Consider the following 18,837-nt stretch of genomic DNA (forward strand, 5'->3'; position numbering starts at 1 on the left):
CTTGGTCTGCTGGATTTTCGAATAAAGTCACTATTCCTTGCCCCAACACCTTGTCTTTTGATTTATTGGTCTATTGTGCAGCAAACAGTATGAGTATGGAGTCAGTAACAAAGGTATAGATATGACAGTAGAGTACATCAAATTATAGGGCTCCCTTTATAAAATGTGATCTAGCTCTCTTGGCTAAAACCTTGATGCTTATCCTCCTATTTGCATCCTTTGGACTTTGTCTTTGGATATGGTCCTCTTGGTTTCCTTACTAAAACCTTAGATTCTCTCACCCATTTGTCCCAATCTACCTCTGAAAGTACCTACCTCAGGATTTTCCAGCTACCGCTCTTGCACACAGTGCTAGTACTAGAACTGCTTTGATCTCACAATTGAGAACTGAATAACAGGTCATGAACACAGGACCCAGGGAACCTTCCCCCAAACCCAAGGATTTCTAAATCTGATGGACATTAAACTCAGATAAGAGAGGATGCTAAACTGGAAGTGGAGATAGTAAGACCCATGAACCACTTGGAAGAGACCCTGAGGAAGCTGCCAGTCTTAGGCTAACTAGCCTAGTTATGGGGCTCAGGATTTCAATTCTAGGGCTCTGGAGTGAAGCATGGAAGGATGTGAAAGGATTTTCTAGTAAACCTCTACAGACGCCTGGTTTCTTCACTTAAATAGACAACTTTGTAGTCAACCAGGTTTGTGACTTTTGAGGGGAGGTGGATTATGAATAATGCTTGATTTTGGAAAGATGCATCATCATGAAGATGCATATTTAGGACATATATGTGGTATTTTTGATTGTATTATTTGAGGTATATTGTTTTCATATCTCCTCAGCCTCCCACAATTCCATCTACCTCAGCTGTGGGAGGGCAAGGCACTGCTTTATGCATGTACCTTTAGGAGGAACCATAAGACCCTCCCAACTCAAGAGATAAGCTAGCCTGAAGAACCTCCCCAGAAGGCTTTGCTGAACTGTTGACTCAACGCGTGTAGCTAGACACATTAGAGAGCACAACTGTTAGACAATCTGTTAGACAGCACAACTTAGGTGCCAGTGACCTCTCAAGCATATGAATAAGCCCATATACTTTGAAGAAGGTGAGGGAATGTATACAGTTATAGAGCCTCATTATTTTCCCCAAAGGTTGGGTCAATGTAAAAATTATTTACTTTGTACTGAGGTTTATCACTTGAACTTTTAAAAATATTTAAATTTAAGAGGTTTTTAAAATGTAAATTGCATTATATTGATATTTGCTCAATAAATTATAATAACATTGAAAAGGCTGTTAATTGTTGAATTTATTAATTTTGCTAGAAAATCAGAAGTTTCCCATCTTTAGTAACTTATTAGCCAAACAGTAAGAAGCATAATAACTAGGAAACACCTATCTCATTTGCATTCTGTAAGGATTAGGTAAAATAATATAAATGGCTAGATTCTGAAATAATAGGCATAATTCTTATTAATAGTGATGAAAATCAGGAAGCCAAATACTCTATCATTTACTCTTTGCTTTACTGAATTTAAATAAAACAGAAAAACATCTATTAAACATATAAATTTTGTTGAAATAAGTTACCACTAAAAGTAATAATACACATGAAACAAAAGCCATAGGATAAAGTGGGGGCTAACTTACCTGAACAATTTTACTTTTGTCTCTTTGCAAGATCTTGGGTAGAAATTCTATATCAGAGGGAGAAGGCAGGAAGCAGTGACTTCTAGACTTATACTTTGTACTTTTATTTTTTGCAATATCCGCTGTATTAAGGAAAAGAGTTTAAGGTTTTTATTTGATCACTGGTTCCTCTATAACATTGCTATTTCCAATTTCCTCTTCCTGCCCAATTCTGGAGTCTAAAGTTTCTGAATGTTTAACTCTCTGCTAACAGTTTAGTCACATAAAATATTATGACTACATTGATCCAGAGTTTACAAAGTGTTTAAGAGAGGCCTCTGTGAAATATGAATAAAGGACATAGATAATTTTAATAAGTTGACCAAATATCAAGTACATTTAGGCCATCAAGTGCATTGTTCAGTGCAATGGAAGAGCTACTGCTAAGTTGGGGTGTATATTGGTAAAAGAGCAGACTTAGAGGCATCTTGCAAGGAGCTGGGGGAGTGGTACAGCAAGAAAGAGAAAAGCCCTCAACATAAGCTTCAGTTGCAGATGTCTTTTGTTCTAGAGAAGGTAGGTTTTAAATGTCTTTGCTTGTTTGCTAACAGCTCTATAGAGATATAACCAATATGCAACATATTTAAAGTGTCTAATTTGGTAAGTTATTATATATGTATGTGCCCATAAACATCACTGCAATAAAAAAAAGATTTATTCCCTCCAAAAGTTTCCTCATGTCCTTTTGTAATTGATCAAACCTGCTCCCAGATCCCACTCCCTGATTCAAAGGCAGGCACTGATCTACATTCTGTCAAGTTTGTATTTTCAAGTTTTATATAAGTGGAACCATTTAGTATTTACTTTTTTGTTGTTTGGAATCTTTCATTTAGCAAAATTATTTGCAATCCATCCATGTTTTTTCTTGTATCAATAGTCTTAGTGATGGATACTATTCCATTGTACATAGATACCATCATCTGCTTATTCATTCACCTTTTGGTAGACATTTGGGTTGTTTCCAGTTTTTGGCTATTACAAATAAAGGTGCTATCAACATTCATGTACAAGTCTTTGAATGGATATTTGCTTTCATTTCTCTTAGGTAAACACTAAGCTGTGAAATGACTGGATCATATGGTAGATGTGTGTCTGACTTTTTAGGATACTGCCAAATTATCTTCCAAAGCTGTTGTATCACTTCACATTCCCTCTAGCAATGTATGAGAGTTCCAGTTGCTTCACACCTTTAATAACGCATTGTATGGTCAGTCTTTTCAATTTTAGACATTTTAACTGGAGTGCAGTGGTGTCTCACTGCAGTTTTAATTTACCTTTCTTTTATGACTGTATATTGATCATCCTTTGATGTGCATCCTTGCAATCTGTGCTTCTTTAGTGAAATGACTACTCAAATCTACTATTATATTTTTATTTTTATTTATTTATTTATTTATTTTTTATTAGTTTCCGCTTTATAACAAAGTGAATCAGTCATACATATACATCTGTTCCCCCATCCCTTCCCTCTTGCATCTCCCTCCCTCCCACCCTCCCCATTCCACCCCTCCAGGCCGTCACAAAGCACTGAGCTGATCTCCCTGTGCTCTGCGGCTGCTTCCCACTATCTATCTACCTTACGTTTGGTACTGTATATATGTCCATGCCTCTCTTTCGCTTTGTCACAGCTTACCCTTCCCCCTCCCCGTATCCTCAAGTCCATTCTCTAGTAGGTCTGTGTCTTTATTCCTGTTTTACCCCCAGGTTCTTCATGACATTTTTTTTCTTAAATTCCATATATATATGTTAGCATACGGTATTTGTCTTTCTCTTTCTGAGTTACTTCACTCTGTATGACAGACTCTAGGTCTATCCACCTCATTACAAATAGCTCAGTTTCATTTCTTTTTATGGCTGAGTAATATTCCATTGTATATATGCGCCACATCTTCTTTATCCATTCATCCGATGATGGACACTTAGGTTGTTTCCAGATCCAGGCTATTGTGAATAGAGCTGCAATGAACATTTTGGTACATGTCTCTTTTTGAATTATGGTTTTCTCAGGGTATATGCCTAGTAGTGGGATTGCTGGGTCATATAGTAGTTCTATTTTTAGTTTTTTAAGGAACCTCCATACCGTTCTCCATAGTGGCTGTACCAATTTACATTCCCACCAGCAGTGCAAGAGTGTTCCCTTTTCTCCACACCCTCTCCAGCATTTATTGTTTCTAGATTTCTTGATGATGGCCATTCTGACTGGTGTGAGATGATATCTCATTGTAGTTTTGATTTGCATTTCTCTAATGATTAATGATGTTGAGCATTCTTTGATGTGTTTGTTGGCAGTCTGTATATCTTCTTTGGAGAAATGCCTATTTAAGTCTTCTGCCCATTTTTGGATTGGCTTTTTTGTTTTTTTGCTATTGAGCTGCATGAGCTGTTTATAAATTTTGGAGATTAATCCTTTGTCAGTTGCTTCATTTGCAAATATTTTCTCCCATTCTGAGGGTTGTCTTTTGGTCTTTTTTATGGTTTCCTTTGCTGTGCAAAAGCCTTGAAGTTTCATTAGGTCCCATTTGTTTATCTTTGTTTTTATTTCCATTTCTCTAGGAGGTGGGTCCAAAAGAATCTTGCTGTGATTTATGTCATAGAGTGTTCTGCCTGTGTTTTCCTCTAAGAGTTTGATAGTTTCTGGCCTTACATTTAGGTCTTTAATCCATTTTGAGCTTATTTTTGTGTATGGTGTTAGGGAATGATCTAATCTCATACTTTTACATGTCCCTGTCCAGTTTTCCCAGCACCACTTATTGAAGAGGCTGTCCTTTCTCCACTGTACATTCCTGCCTCCTTTATCAAAGATAAGTTGACCATATGTGCGTGGGTTTATCTCTGGGCTTTCTATCCTGTTCCATTGATCTATCTTTCTAAGCAGCGCTCTTAATCCCCTCTCCTCACGCACCAGGAAACAAAGAGGGAAGAAAAAGTCTCTTGCCTCTTCCGCAGGTCCAAACTTTTTCCTGGACTACCTCCCGGCTAGCTGTGGCACATTAGCCCCTTCAGGCTGTGTTCACGCCGCCAACCCCAGTCCTCTCCCTGCGCTCCGACTGAAGCCCGAGCCTCAGCTCCCAGCACCGCCCTCCCCGGCGGGCGAGCAGACAAGCCTCTCGGGCTGGTGTGTGCCAGTTGGCAGCGATCCTCTGTGCGGGAATCTCTCTGCTTTGCCCTACCCAGGTACGTGGGGAGTTTCTTGCCTTTTGGGAGGTCTGAGGTCTTCTGCCAGCGTACAGTAGGTGTTCTGTAGGAGTTGTTCCATGTGTAGCTTTATTTCTGGTGTATCTCTGTGGAGGAAGGTGATCTCCACGTCTTACTCTTCCGCCATCTTCCCCGGAAGTCTCCTACTATTATATTTTTAATTTGGTTGCTTGCTTTTTTTTTTTTTTTTTTTTTTACTGAGTTTTGAGAGTTCCTTTAAAATTCTGAATACAATTCTTCTATCAGATATGTAATTTGCAAATATTTTCTCACTGTGGCTTATCTCTTAAGTGTCTTTCAAAGAGCAGAGGTACTTAATTTATCATTTTTTTTCATTTATGTGTCATGCTTTTGTTGTTATATTTAAGAAATCTTTGCCTAATCCAAGGTACAAAGATTTTTTCTAGTTTCATAGTTTTAGGTTTTATGTGTAGTCGTATGATCCAATTTGAATTAGCTTTTATGCATTTATGAGATATATATCAAAGTTCTTTTTTTGCATATAAATCACCAATTTTTCCAACAATGTTTATTGAAGTTTATCCCTTCTCCACTGAATTGCCTTTGAACCTTTGTCAAAAATCAATTGACCATACATGTGTGGAGCTATTTCTGGACTCTTTATTCTATCCAAAGCAATGTTGAACAGAACTAATGACAGTGCACATCCTTGTCTTTTTCCTGGTCTTTTGGAGAAATCATTCAGTATTTCACCATTAAGTATGATGTTAGGTGTAGATTTTTCATAGATGTACTTTAGCAGGTAGAGGAAGTTTCCTTTCTACTCCTAATTTTCTGAGAGTTTTTATTAGGAATGGATGTTGAATTTTGTCAAGTACTTTTTCTGTATCTACTAAAATAATCATATGGTTATTTTTTTCATCTGTTGATGTGGTATGTTACATTGGTTGATTTTCAAAAGGTTAAATTGACATTGAACTTCTTCATAAATTCCACATAGCCATGGTATATTATTCTTTTTATTTAGTGTACTGTTTGATTTGCTAAGCTTGATTAAATTTTTTCATCAGTGTTCTTGAGGGACATTGGTCTGTAGTTTTTTGTTTTTATTTTTCTTGTAATGTCTTTGTGTGATTTTGGTGTTGGAATAATGCCAGCCTCATAGAATGAGTTGGCAAGTATTCCCTTATCCTCACATTTCTGGAAGAATTTGTATAGAATTAGTATAATTTCTTTCTTAAATGTTTGATAGATCGTTTCAGTCTGGAGTTTTCTCTGTGGATCTGGACTTTTCTTTGCGGAATATTTAAACTACAAACTCAACTTCTTTGCTAGATACAGAATATTCAGATTATCAATTTCTTCTTGAGTGAGCTTTGGTAATTTGTGTCTTTCAATAAATTTGTCTGTTTAAGTTGTCAAATCTATTGGCCTAAAGTTGTTCATAATGTCACTTTTTATTCTGTTAATACCCATAGAATCTTCAGTGATATTATTTCTCTCATTCCTTATATTGGTAATTTGTGTTTCTTCTCTTATTTCTCCCCTGATATTCTCAGAGAATTTGCTTTTGGCTTCATTGCTTTCCCTTGAGGTTTTTCTGCTTTCTAGTTTTATTGGTTTTTGTTCTGGTCTTTATTATTTCCTCTCATCTTCTTATTTCTGGTTTTATTTGCTCTTCTTTCTCTATTTTCTTAAGGCAGAAGCTAAGGTCATTGATTTAAGAACTTTTCTCTATTCTAATGTAGGCATATGGTGCTAAGAATTTCCCTTCTGGGATCTTGTTTAGCTGTATTCCATAAATTTTGAAATTTTATATTTCCATTTTCATTTAGTTCAAAATGCTTTAAATTTCCCTTATTTGTTTTTTTTGACACATTTATTATTTAGAAACAGGTTATCTAGCTTCCAAATATATTGAATTTTCAGATATCTTTCTTTCTTTTAAAATTTAAAAATTTATCTTGAGTTTCCATTTATTAAAAGGTTGATAAAAGTTTAACTTGAATAAATCCTTTCCCCACTTCTAATTATTTATTTATTTTTAACTTGTTTAAAATCTAAAAAATTTTAATTTTACATTGGCGTATAGTTGATTTACAATCTTTTGTTAGTTTCAGGTGTACAGGAAAGTGATTCAATTATACATATACAAGTATCTATTCTTTTTCAAGTTCTTTTCCCATTTAGTTTATTCCAGAATATTGAGCAGAGTTCCCTGTGCTATGCAGTAGGTCCTTGTTGACTATTTTAAATATAGCGATGTGTATATGTCAATCCCGAACTCCCAATCTATCCTTCCTCCCCACCCTTCCCCACTGGTAACCATAAGTTTATTCTCTAAGTCTGTGAATCTGTTTCTGTTTTGTAAATAAGTTCATTTATGTATCATTTTTCTCTTAGATTCTGCATACAAGTGATATCATATGATATTTGTCTTTCTCTGTCTTAGTTCACTTAGTATGACAATCTCTATGTCCATCCATGTTGCTGCAAATGACATTATTTCATTCTTTTTAATGGACGATATTCCATTGTATATATGTACCACATCTTCTTTATCCATTCATCTGTTGATGGACACTTAGGTTGCTTCCATATCTTGGCTATTATAAACAGCACTGCAATGAACATTGGGGTGCATGTATCCTTTCAAATCATGGTTTTCTCCAGATACGTGCCCAGGAGTGGGATTGCTGGATCATATGGTAGCTCTATTTTTAGTTTTTTAAGGAACCTCCATATTGTTCTCCACAGTGGCTGTACCAATCTACATTCCCAGCAACAGTGTAGGAGGGTTCCCTATTCTTCACACTCTCTCCAGCATTTATTGTTTGTAGATTTTTTGATGATGGCCATTCTGACTGGTGTTAGGTGATATCTCATTGTAGTTTTGATTTCCATTTCTCTAATAATTAGTGATGTTGAACATCTTTTCATATGCCTGTTGGCCATCTGTATGGTCTTTCACCTATTTTTTGATTGGGTTGTTTGTTTTCTTTGATATTGAGCTGCATGAGCTGTTTATAAATTTTGAGATTAATCCCTTGTTATTCACATTGTTTGCAAATATTTTCTTCCATTCTGTGGGTTGCCTTTTTGTTTTGTTTATGGTTTCCTTTGCTGTACAAAAGATTTTAAGTTTAATTAGGTCCCATTTGTTTATTTTTGTTTTTATTTCTGTTACTCTAGGAGACAGATTATAAAAGATATTGCTGTGATTTATGTCAAAGGGTGTTCTGCTTATGTTTTCCTCTAAGAGTTTTATAGTATCTGGTCTTACATTTAGGTCTTTAATCCATTTTGAGTTTATTTTTCTGTATGGTGTTAATTCTGTTTTTGATTTCTAATTTAACTCTGTTTTTGTCATATTTTGTATTACTTAACTACCTGTTGATTTCTTGAAGCTTGTCTTATGGTCTATAATATGGTTTATTTTGGTAAAATTTCTGTTTTTTTCTTGAACAGAATGTTTATTTTTCCTTTTTTTTTTTTTTTTTTTTTTGCGGTATGCGGGCCTCTCACTGTTGTGGCCTCTCCCGTTGCGGAGCACAGGCTCTGGACGTGCAGGCCCAGCGGCCATGGCTCACGGGCCCAGCCGCTCCGCGGCATATGGGATCCTCCCAGACCGGGGCACGAACCCGTATCCCCTGCATCGGCAGGCGGACTCTCAACCACTGCGCCACCAGGGAGGCCCTATTTTTCCATTTTTGGTAGAGTGTTCTATAAATGTCAGTTAGGTCTAGCTGGTTCAAGTCTGTATCCTTATTGATTTTCTGTGTAATAGTTTATTGAAAAAGTGGTATTGAATTCTCTGATTGTAATTGTAGATCTATTTCTCATAGTAGTCCTATCAGCTTTTGTTTAATGTATTTTGATTATTTTAATATGTTTCATTTTCAAGTACATAAGTGTTTTGGATTATGTCTTCTTAATTAGTTGACCCCTTTATCATTATGAAATGACCCTCGTTTTCCCTGGAAACATTCTTTGCTCTGAAATGTGTGTATTTTTTTATATTGATATAGTCATTTCAGTTTTCTTTTGACTAGTGTTAGCATGTTATATTATTTTCCAACTTTTAACTTGTATTCTATTTGTGTCTTTACATTTAGGGTAGATTTCTCATAGGCAGCATATAGTTGAGTCTTGCCCTTTATCCAGTGTGGTAATCTCTGCCTTTTCATTGGAGATATTTAGAGCATTTATATATATTATGAGTGGATTTAAGTCTTCATTTTACTTTTTGCTTTCCATATTTCCATCTGTTTTTCTTTCTATTTTTCTTCTTTTTTTTATTAAGTATTTTTTATGATTCTATTTTTTTTTTTTGTGGTACGTGGGCCTCTCACTGTTGTGGCCTCTCCCGTTGTGGAGCACAGGCTCCGGACGCGCAGGCTCAGCGGCCATGGCTTATGAGCCCAGCTGCTCTGCGCATGTGGGATCTTCCCGGACCGGGGCACGAACCCGTGTCCCCTGCATCAGCAGGCGGACTCTCAACCACTGTGCCACCAGGGAAGCCCATGATTCTATTTTATCTCCATTTTGGCTTATTATATAAAACTCTTCATTATATTAGCTAAGTAGTTCCTTTAGGATTTATATTATACATCTTTAACTTATCATAGTTTACTTTGAAGTGATATTTTATGAATTTATGTATGAGCCTGATATTTCACGCTCTTTCAAGCCTCTGTGATATTGTTGTCACATATTTAGCTCTTACATTGTTTTTGTTTGTTTGTTTGTTTGCTTTAAATAGTTGATTCTCATTTAAAGAGATTTAAAAAGTAGGGAAGAAAATTTTAATATTTTCCTTCATAGTTGCAATCCAATGCTCCTTATTCCTTTATGAAGACCTAGATTTTCATCTGACATCATTTTTTTCTTGAATAATTTCCTAAAATATTTTTCATACTGCAGATATGCTAGTGATAAATTCTACCAGCTCTTGTATACCTAAAAAGACTTTATTTCACTTTTGCTTTTAAAAGAGCACCACTTTTGCTGGTTAAAGAATTCTAGGTTGACAGCTTTTTCTTTCAGCACATTATGAGGTTGCTTCATTGCCTGTAGCTTGCATTGTCTCATGAGAAATTTGCTATAATCCTTACCTTACCTTTACTCTGAATGAAATGTTCCCCCCTCCCAGCCCCAGCTCCTTTTACGATTACACTGTTACACATGAAAAGATTCTCAGCATCACTAATTATTAGAGAAATGCAAGTCAAAACAACAATAAGATATCACCTCACACCTGTCAGAATGGCTATCATGAAAATGTCCACAAATAACGAATGTTGGAGAGAGTATGGAGAAAAGGAAACCTTAGTATAGTGCTGGTGCGAATGTAAATTGGTGCATCCACTATGGAAAACACTATGGAGGTTCCTCAAAAAGCTAAAAATAGAACTACCATATGATCTAGCAATTCCACTCCTGGGTATATATCCAGTAAAATAAAATGAAGAAAAAATGAAAACACTAATTTGAAAAAGTACATGCATTCCTATGTTTATAGCAACACTGTTTACAATAGCCAAGAAATGGAAGCAACCCAAGTGCCCATAAACAGTTGAATGTATAAAGAAGATGTGATATATCTTCCATCTATCTATCTATCTATCATCTATCTATATAGATATATAAAACTCATCCATAAAAAAGAATGAAATTCTGCCATTTTCAGCAACATGGATGGACCTAGAGAATATTATGCTTAATGAAATAAGTCAGACAGACAGAGAAAGACAAATACCATATGATATCACTTATATGTGGAATCTAAAAAATAAAAAAGTGCAAATGAATTTATATGCAAAATGGAAACAGACTCACAGATATAGAAAACAAACTAGTGGTTACCAAAGTGGAGAAGGAAGAGGGGATGGGCAAATTAGGCATATGGGATTAAGAGTTACAAACTACTATGTATAAAAGAGATAAGCAAAAAGGAAATATTAATAGCACAAGGAATTATAGCCATTATCTTGTAATAACTTTTAATGGAGTAAAATCTGTATAAATACTGAATCATTATGCTGTACACCTATTGTAAATGTATATTGTGTATATTGTAAATCAACTATACCTCAATAAAAAAGATTATACCGTTAATCCCTGCCAGAGTGTTTTTTAGCTCAGATATTGTAGTTTTCATCTCCTGAGGTTCAATTTGGGTCTTTTAGAGACTTTTCTTTGTCTCTCATTAACATGTTCATCTTTTTCCTCTAACTCCTTAAATAAATGGAATATGTTATAATAATTATTTTAATGTCTGTACTAATTCTATCATCTGTGTTATTTCTCGGTCAGTTTTTATTCACTTTACTTTTTATTGTGGGTTGTATTTTGTTTCTTTGCATGCCTAGTAATTTTTTATTGCATGTCAGACATTGTTCATTTTAACTTGTCCAAACTGTTCATTTTAACTTGTTAAGTGATGGAATTTTTGTATTCCTAGAAGTAAGCTTGAGCTTTTTCTGATAAACAATTAAAGTATTTGGAGATCAGTTGATGATTTTAGGTCTTGTTTTTAACTTTTGTTAAGTGACACTAAAATAATTCAGGGAGGGGCTTCCCTGGTGGCGCAGTGGTTGAGAGTCAGCCTGCTGATGCAGGGGACACGGGTTTGTGCCCCGGTCCAGGAAGATCCCACATGCCGCAGAGCGGCTGGGCCCGTGAGCCATGGCCACTGAGCTTGCGCATCCGGAGCCTGTGCTCCGCAACAGGAGAGGCCACAGCAGTGAGAAACCCGCATACCGCATAAAAAAAAAATTCAGGGATAATTTTTTCCTCTTGATGAGACAAAATCTCTTTGTACTCTGCTTCATTACTTACGAATTATGAAGTTTTAAATTCTAGCTTATAGGCATAGGCACCATTTCCAGTCTTTCGGGATTCAGTGGATCCTTAACCATTTTGGGTGTTACCCCCACCCTCTCCCCCTCAAGCCTCAGGTAGTTTCCTCACATGTGTGAGGAAACTCCTCTGATCCTTACATAGCCAAATAGTTAAAGGGCTCTCTGCACGTCTCTGGAGCTCTCTCTTTGTGCACTCCTTTCTGGCGCTTTGCCCTGTGAACTCTAAATATCTTGATCTATCGGGATTCCCAATTCTGTCTCTTCAACTTGGTGAGACTCTTGGGTTACTCCTTTCTGAGCTGCAGCCTAGAAACTTACTCTAGGTTGTAAGCTCAGTCAATTGTAGACTCTGCCTTATTTGTTCATTTGTTCCCATCTCATTAGGAATCATTGTTCTTTGTTATCTGATGTCCAATGACTTGAGAACAATTAGTATATATAATCTTTAAATAGTTGTTTATTATGGGACAGTTTATCTATTCTCTGTTAAAGTATTTGGAAATAGTTTGATACCATAAGGTCTTGTTCTTATGCTTTGTTAGGCAGACCAGAGCAGCATTTATGTAGGTCTTGGGCTAATTTTTCCCCACCATTGAAGCAAGAATCTGAGTATTCTGTTTGATACTCCATTACAGAGAAAAAGTATGCCTCTTTTTAAAAAGTCCCATTGGTAATTTTTCTTCCTCTCTTCCCTGCCTCCACCCAGCATTCCTGTTCCCACCAGTAACACCCAACACTAATCTAAGTATAGTATGTTATAGACATTGAAGAACCAACTATAACATTATAAAAATAATTATAAAAAAGATTTAAAAATATATTTTAAAAAGTGAAGCTATAGATCTTGAGGCAGGATTTTGAAATCTACAGACATAGAGCCCCCTTGGGACCCACAAGTATAATATTAGGAACAGATTATTAGTAACCCTTAGAAAAAATGAATCTTTCTTACCATTCTGATACTTCGCAATGCAGAGGAGGTGATACATTCCCAAGGATGCTTGTTGTGTGATCGAGGGATCAGCATGGCAACACAAAAGAGACAGTTCTGCTGCCAGGGCACCCAAACATGGAACATCAACACTAGTCTAGTGAAAAAACAAAGTAGAAAAAGGTACTTGCTATGCATGGTCAACATTAAATGTTTATGTCTGATATATATATCAGACTACGGTTAGAATTGAGCTTCAGAGTTCACAAAATCTGTATTAAAATCCTCACTGTGTTACTGAGCCTCAATTTTCTCATCTATGAAATGCATATAACAAATGTTACCTTGTAACAGTTATTGTAGGAACTAAGGGGGTAACATTTATGACAAAAAAGAAAGTTCCTAGCAAAGTGCTTGGCAATAATAGAGACTCAACTAATGTTAGTTTCTAGTCTATATTTTAGGTAGCTATTTGTAGGTATCAAATTCTTAGGATACTGGGGTGGGGGAGTCAATATCCAAAAACTTTCATGCTTCCTTCTCCATGTATGAAACACTTTAGATGACTCTGTAAGTCACTGAAGAAAACTTTTCTTCCGAGAATTGCTCTGATTCTTCCCAGCGAAATTAATTTTTTAAAAAACTCAAAACATTTGCTTCTGGTATCAAACCTACTGCCAGAACATTTATATATTCCCCCCCTACACACACACAACTTCCTTGACACATAGGCTTCTCAAATATTTAGGTTTTTACCTTGACTGATTTGTTTAGCCATATCAAATGCAAATAGAGAGAGGAGTAGACACATAAAAGAAGAAAGGAGAGATGGAAGAGACATTTTGCTTTTGTGAAGGTATGAGAATTATTACCAATTTTCTTTAAACAAAAAGGACTCTTCCCACATGTAGGTTTGCTAAACTAGTAGGCCTGCAGAATCTTCTTATCTCTAAGACAAATGATTAGTTTTCCTAAATAGATGCTTTGGTGGTAAAAGTTAGAGTTCAAGTCAGCCTTCCAGGGAGATCCCAAAACCTGTTTCTCCTTCTTTGTATTACTCTTATATACTCTTATCCTTGCCTTTCTTGTTGCTTGACCCACTCATGTCTCTCTGTCTGTCTGCCTGTCTCAGTCTTACACACACACACACACACACACACACACACACACACACACACACACACACACACACACACACACACACACACACACACACACACACACACGGAATCATTCCTGAAGAAGAATGTGAGGTGACCTAGGTCATGGGCCAAGGATATGACTGAATTAGGATGTTGGGAGTGATGGTCTTAGTAGACGAAGGGAAGATAATCTGCTTCTGTGGATGTCTTCCTTGGATTCTTTCTGCCTATATTTCTTTGTAAGGGTACCTGCAGCTCCCCCTATTTTAGGAGTCCTATGACTTAGAAGAATCTAGAAGCAGACAGTAGGGGTTGCTATTTATTCTAGGCCCTAGGAAGAAGTATTTTATTTTCCCCTGGCTATTCTCTTCTTTTGGTTTGCATTCCAAATTTCTTTTTCTATCAAATGGCAAGATTTTAAGAACCACCTTTGCATTATGGGTTTAAGAAAAAAGGGGAAAGTGTTCTGTTTCTCTGTTGGGCATGATGGAGGAGTATGAGTATGTGTCCTGTATTTTGCCACAAGCTTCTCTGCCATAAACATCTTTGCCATGAGCATTTTTGCTGCAAACCCTTTTAATACATGACTAATTGTCTGTAAGGCAATTTTGCTGTGAAAGATAAAATAACTAGTAGACTGTTTGGTTTGACACTTTGGTTTCAACTGGTTGAAATGAGTTAGACTTTCTTTCAGTTAGCCATTTTATTGTTGGCTTTATTGAGCTGAGAGATGACAATGATTTGCCCCAAGAGTTGGTTTCTTATTTTGAAGCACACTACATTGGAGGAGAAAGAGGCTAAGGGTCTCAGAGATGCAGAGTTGAACCCACATTGCCCATAGAACTTTGGAACATCTATAAACAGACATGTGGCAAGATGCCAGGAACAAAAGACAGTGCAGAGGTTTTTATAACTCAATACAAAGCTCAGTTAGAAATGCATCCTGGTATTTGGAATGAAGGATGAAATGAAGGAAGAAATTTTAGCAAAAAAGAAAACTATCATGCTGAATGAGGAGATGAATCAAAAAGCAAAAAACATATTATGAATGAAAGACTTCAAAGACGAGTGCTTAAGTACAACCCACAAAATAAAATCAGTTATTTGGCAGGATTGCCACGAATTTACACACAATTTAAAAATATTTAAATTGTATGTAAATATTTAAATTGTATTTCTCAAGAAAGCCTTTTTAATTTTGTTACTAATTTTTCATGTTTCATTATGACCTTTATAATGTCCCCCTTTTATTTTTCATTATTTTATCTTTTATGAAAAAATTGCCTTACGGCCAATTAGTTATGCTACAAAGATGTCTATGGCAAAGACCTTTATAGCAAAAGTACGTAGAACCAGGAGAGTACTTCTGACAGCTTAGCTCACTGGACCTGGGGACCATTTACAGAGGATTGGCTTTAAAGTTTTATTGTGTTATAGTTTTTGCCTTGAGCGTTCTCTCTGATTATCCCTTCTCATGAACTTGTGGATGTGTAATTCTTAGCAGGTGTCTTTGTAAAGGAAGCTGCTAATGATGCCAGATGGGGTCTGTCTAGATGTGTGTCTCTAGCAGAGTAGGTGTGGCCATGTCTAGATTGCATAGCATGTTTGAGGAGGAGGGGAGACCTGACCTAGGACAGGCCAAGAGAGGAATAAAGCTGTGTGAACCATGGGGCACACTGATTATGCCCTGCACAGTCCCTTCAGAAGTGTGCCAACCAAGTCACACCCCCTCAAACACAAGACTTTGGGAACATTAATACAGTATAGTCCTGCTTTTTTAGAAAATCTATCTAAAGTGCTGAAAGAAGGAAAGAGTTAAGACCTGGAGAAAAGTAGCTTCTCTGTATTTGTTCCTAAGTCTAAGTTTTCTGGCCCTGCTTAGTTTTCTGGCCCTTTCTTACCGGATTCCTTCTTCTGTGTACATCTGGCCTCTCCAGTTCCTTATCTTAATAATTATGACAGTTTTAGGTGCTAAATTCCAGAAGCAACCACTTCTAAGTTTTTTAGCTGCTTCTTTTGGAAGTCAACTGTACATCTGTAAACAATGGACTTCTGCTTCAGTTCTAATGTCACTTTGGGACATTGCCTATCTATTCCTGCTGTGATGAATCAGTGCATAGGCTATACTCATTTTTAGTTATATTTCCTTTTGGCATATAAATATGTCCTCTCTACTCCTTTTGAGACTAAATTCTCATCTGTACTCAGAATTATCTATTTTTGATAATCATTTTTGTTCTCTTTATTTACCTGGGGCTATCTCTTGTATTTGGAGGGTTTTTTCAAATGTCTGGCAAATTCTTGGTTGTCTAGTCATATGTAAGAAGGTGATGCCACTGGTGGGAGTTTGTATGTGAGCAAGTCTTGTCAACTGGTGGGCTTGGCTTTAGAGTAGTTGGGTGGGTAGGCTCGGGTCATGCTGAAGTGTATCTAAACAACAGAACTAAGATGATTGTCTCAGGGAATTTACAATTGTTTTGAGAAAAATGTCCTCAAATTTTACCTACCAATGGACTCATGTCCCTGTGGAATATAGAGTGTGTGTGTAAACGGGGATGGGAGGCACTATAGATCCTTCTGTATAAACTTTCTATGAGTCTTTTCAGTGCATGTGTATGTCTTCAGCTTTCCTTTGCCTCCCACTCTTCATCATCACTTGGGCTTCCATAGCTCCAGACTCTTCAGGGTTCCATAGGGATACTCCCTCCCTTTTCAGCTGTCCTCCATTCTAATGTTCACATGCCCCTGCCTTTCAGCTTCCCCTGCCAGACTTTATCAGTTACCATCTTCTATCTATTCTGTCATGCAGAAATTTGCTGACATCACTAGCCCACTGAGAACCCATTACTAATTCTCTTTGTTGCAATGGCAACATTTAACAAATTTTATTACTATCATTTTGTGGAGGGGGAGGAGATAGACATGTGGACAATCTGTTAGCTTTGACTGGAAATCTTCCACCTGTCTTTCAAATGCTGATGTGCCAAAGGAACAAACCTAGGAAAAATCTGTTAATGAGATAATATGACATGTTTAGCTCACATTTCTTCACCCATTTGGAAATTAACAGTTTAATTGAAAGGACAAATATTCTTTGAGTGTAGCAGTTTCTTCACCCTGATGGGCACACAGGTCATATAAGAGGAATACCACTGTAAATTCTGGTAGAATACAAATGAAACTATTGTTCAATAGGACAAGGGCCTCTGAGAGTCTGGAAGACATAGGCTAGGGTAATTTATGAAGAAAATAGTTTTTATCCAATGAAAGGCCAGAACCTGAGAACAGAATAGGTAGCTACATTTAGATAGAGAATGGCAGAACTAATCTTCATTTATTATTTACAGTGTGTCAGATATAGAGATACACAGACCTTGCCTGTGGGTAGTTTAGCTTTTAATTTATAAATAATATTTTTGATTGTTTTATGTATTTGTTCCCCCATCTCCATTAATTTCACTGACTTAATTATCTTCAGAAGATAATTATCTTATCTTTATAAGATAATTATCTTAATTATCTTATTTTAAAGAGAAAATTAACTTAGTTAAGATTTATGCTTCCATGACTGTGATAAGCTGGTTGAGGCTAGCTTAGTTCCCACCTTCTGGAAAATGCTGGTGTGCTTCCACCTGGTGGCACTCAGCAAGCATTGCAGAACAGAGGAATACGTTAACCACTTGGCTTCTCAAAGGTCTGTTATAGCTCAGGGACCCTCAACAATTTATGAGAGCCTTCTGCTGTACATATGAATTTACACATTTATTGTTTCACAGTTGAAATGTGGGCTATGTGCTGGGGAGAATGAACTTTACAACTTTAATTGAAAGAGAGTAGAGGTGTTATCAGAAGATGAAACCCCCAAATGTCATACCTGCTACCTGAGTAGAACTCACTAGAATATATATATATATATATATATATATATATATATATATATATATATACACACACATATAGTATATATCTAGTATATAAATACACACTAGATATATAAATAGAAAGTATATATGTGTATTGAAGTACAAAGAGAAGCATGTGAATAATCTCCATCAAATACGTGATGAATATATAAAGCATATTAGGAACTATACAGAAAACAGACTGGAGTGTTGAGCTACACTTAATCTCAAGCCTCACTTGCAAAATTTTGTGTCCATTTGAATGGACATTCCAAACCATCTCAGAAATAGAGGGAGACTGACTTCCCAGGCCAAAGAATCAGAATATTTAAAACAAGCCACTCAGTCTCTCTTTTGGACACTGAGATGGGGAATTAGCATGATGCAAAGAACATCATGGACTGTATTTTCCCATGTAAGTAAATTGTATTATGTTCCAAAGCTTATTTTATTTATTTAGTTTTTGGCTTTTTCTCACTTTCTTTTTTAAAATTTTTATTGGAGTATAGTTGTTTTACAATATTGTGTTAGTTTATACTGTACAGCAAAGTGAATCAGCTATATGTATACAATTATCCCCTCTTTTTTGGATTTCCTTCTCATTTAGGTCACTACAGAGCATTGAATAGAGTTCCCTGTGCTATGTAGTAGGTTCTCATTAGTTATGTGTTTTATACATAGTATACATAGTATATATATGTCAATCCCAGTCTCCCAATTCATCCCACCCCCCTTTCTCCTTTGGAATCCATACATTTGTTCTCTACGTCCGTGTCTCTATTTCTGCTTTGTAAATAAGATTTTTTTTTCAGATTCCACATATATGTGTTAATATATGATATTTGTTTTTCTCTTTCTGACTTACTTCACTCTGTATGACAGTCTCTAGGTCCATCCATGTCTCTGCAAATGACACAAATTCAATCCTTTTTATGGCTGAGTAACATTCCATTATATATATGTACCACATCTTCTTTATCCATTCCTCCATTGATGGACATTTAGGTTGCTTCCATGTCCTGGCTATTGTAAATAGTGCTGCAATGAACATTGGGGTGCATGTGTCTTTTTGAATTATGGTTTTCTCTGGGTAAATGCCCAGTAGTGGGATTGCTGGATCATACGGTAGTTCTATTTTTAGTTTTTTAAGGAATC

The 18,837-nt window shown here is 36.3% G+C and overlaps 1 protein-coding gene across 1 annotated transcript in view; it reads right to left on the bottom strand.

The window, feature by feature from the left end:
- MROH9 (maestro heat like repeat family member 9) overlaps positions 1 to 18,837 on the bottom strand; it is a 92,800-nt gene that overhangs the window by 41,816 nt on the left and 32,147 nt on the right. Inside the window, exons 7-8 of the mRNA XM_060078641.1 lie at positions 12,660 to 12,795; positions 1,650 to 1,771 (exon numbers count right to left, since the gene is read on the bottom strand). Of these exons, the coding sequence (XP_059934624.1) occupies positions 1,650 to 1,771; positions 12,660 to 12,795 (258 nt within the window). The remainder of the gene's footprint in view (positions 1 to 1,649; positions 1,772 to 12,659; positions 12,796 to 18,837) is intronic.

The sequence above is a fragment of the Mesoplodon densirostris genome, chromosome 2 (assembly GCF_025265405.1).
Source record: "Mesoplodon densirostris isolate mMesDen1 chromosome 2, mMesDen1 primary haplotype, whole genome shotgun sequence".
Classification (NCBI taxonomy): domain Eukaryota; kingdom Metazoa; phylum Chordata; class Mammalia; order Artiodactyla; family Ziphiidae; genus Mesoplodon; species Mesoplodon densirostris.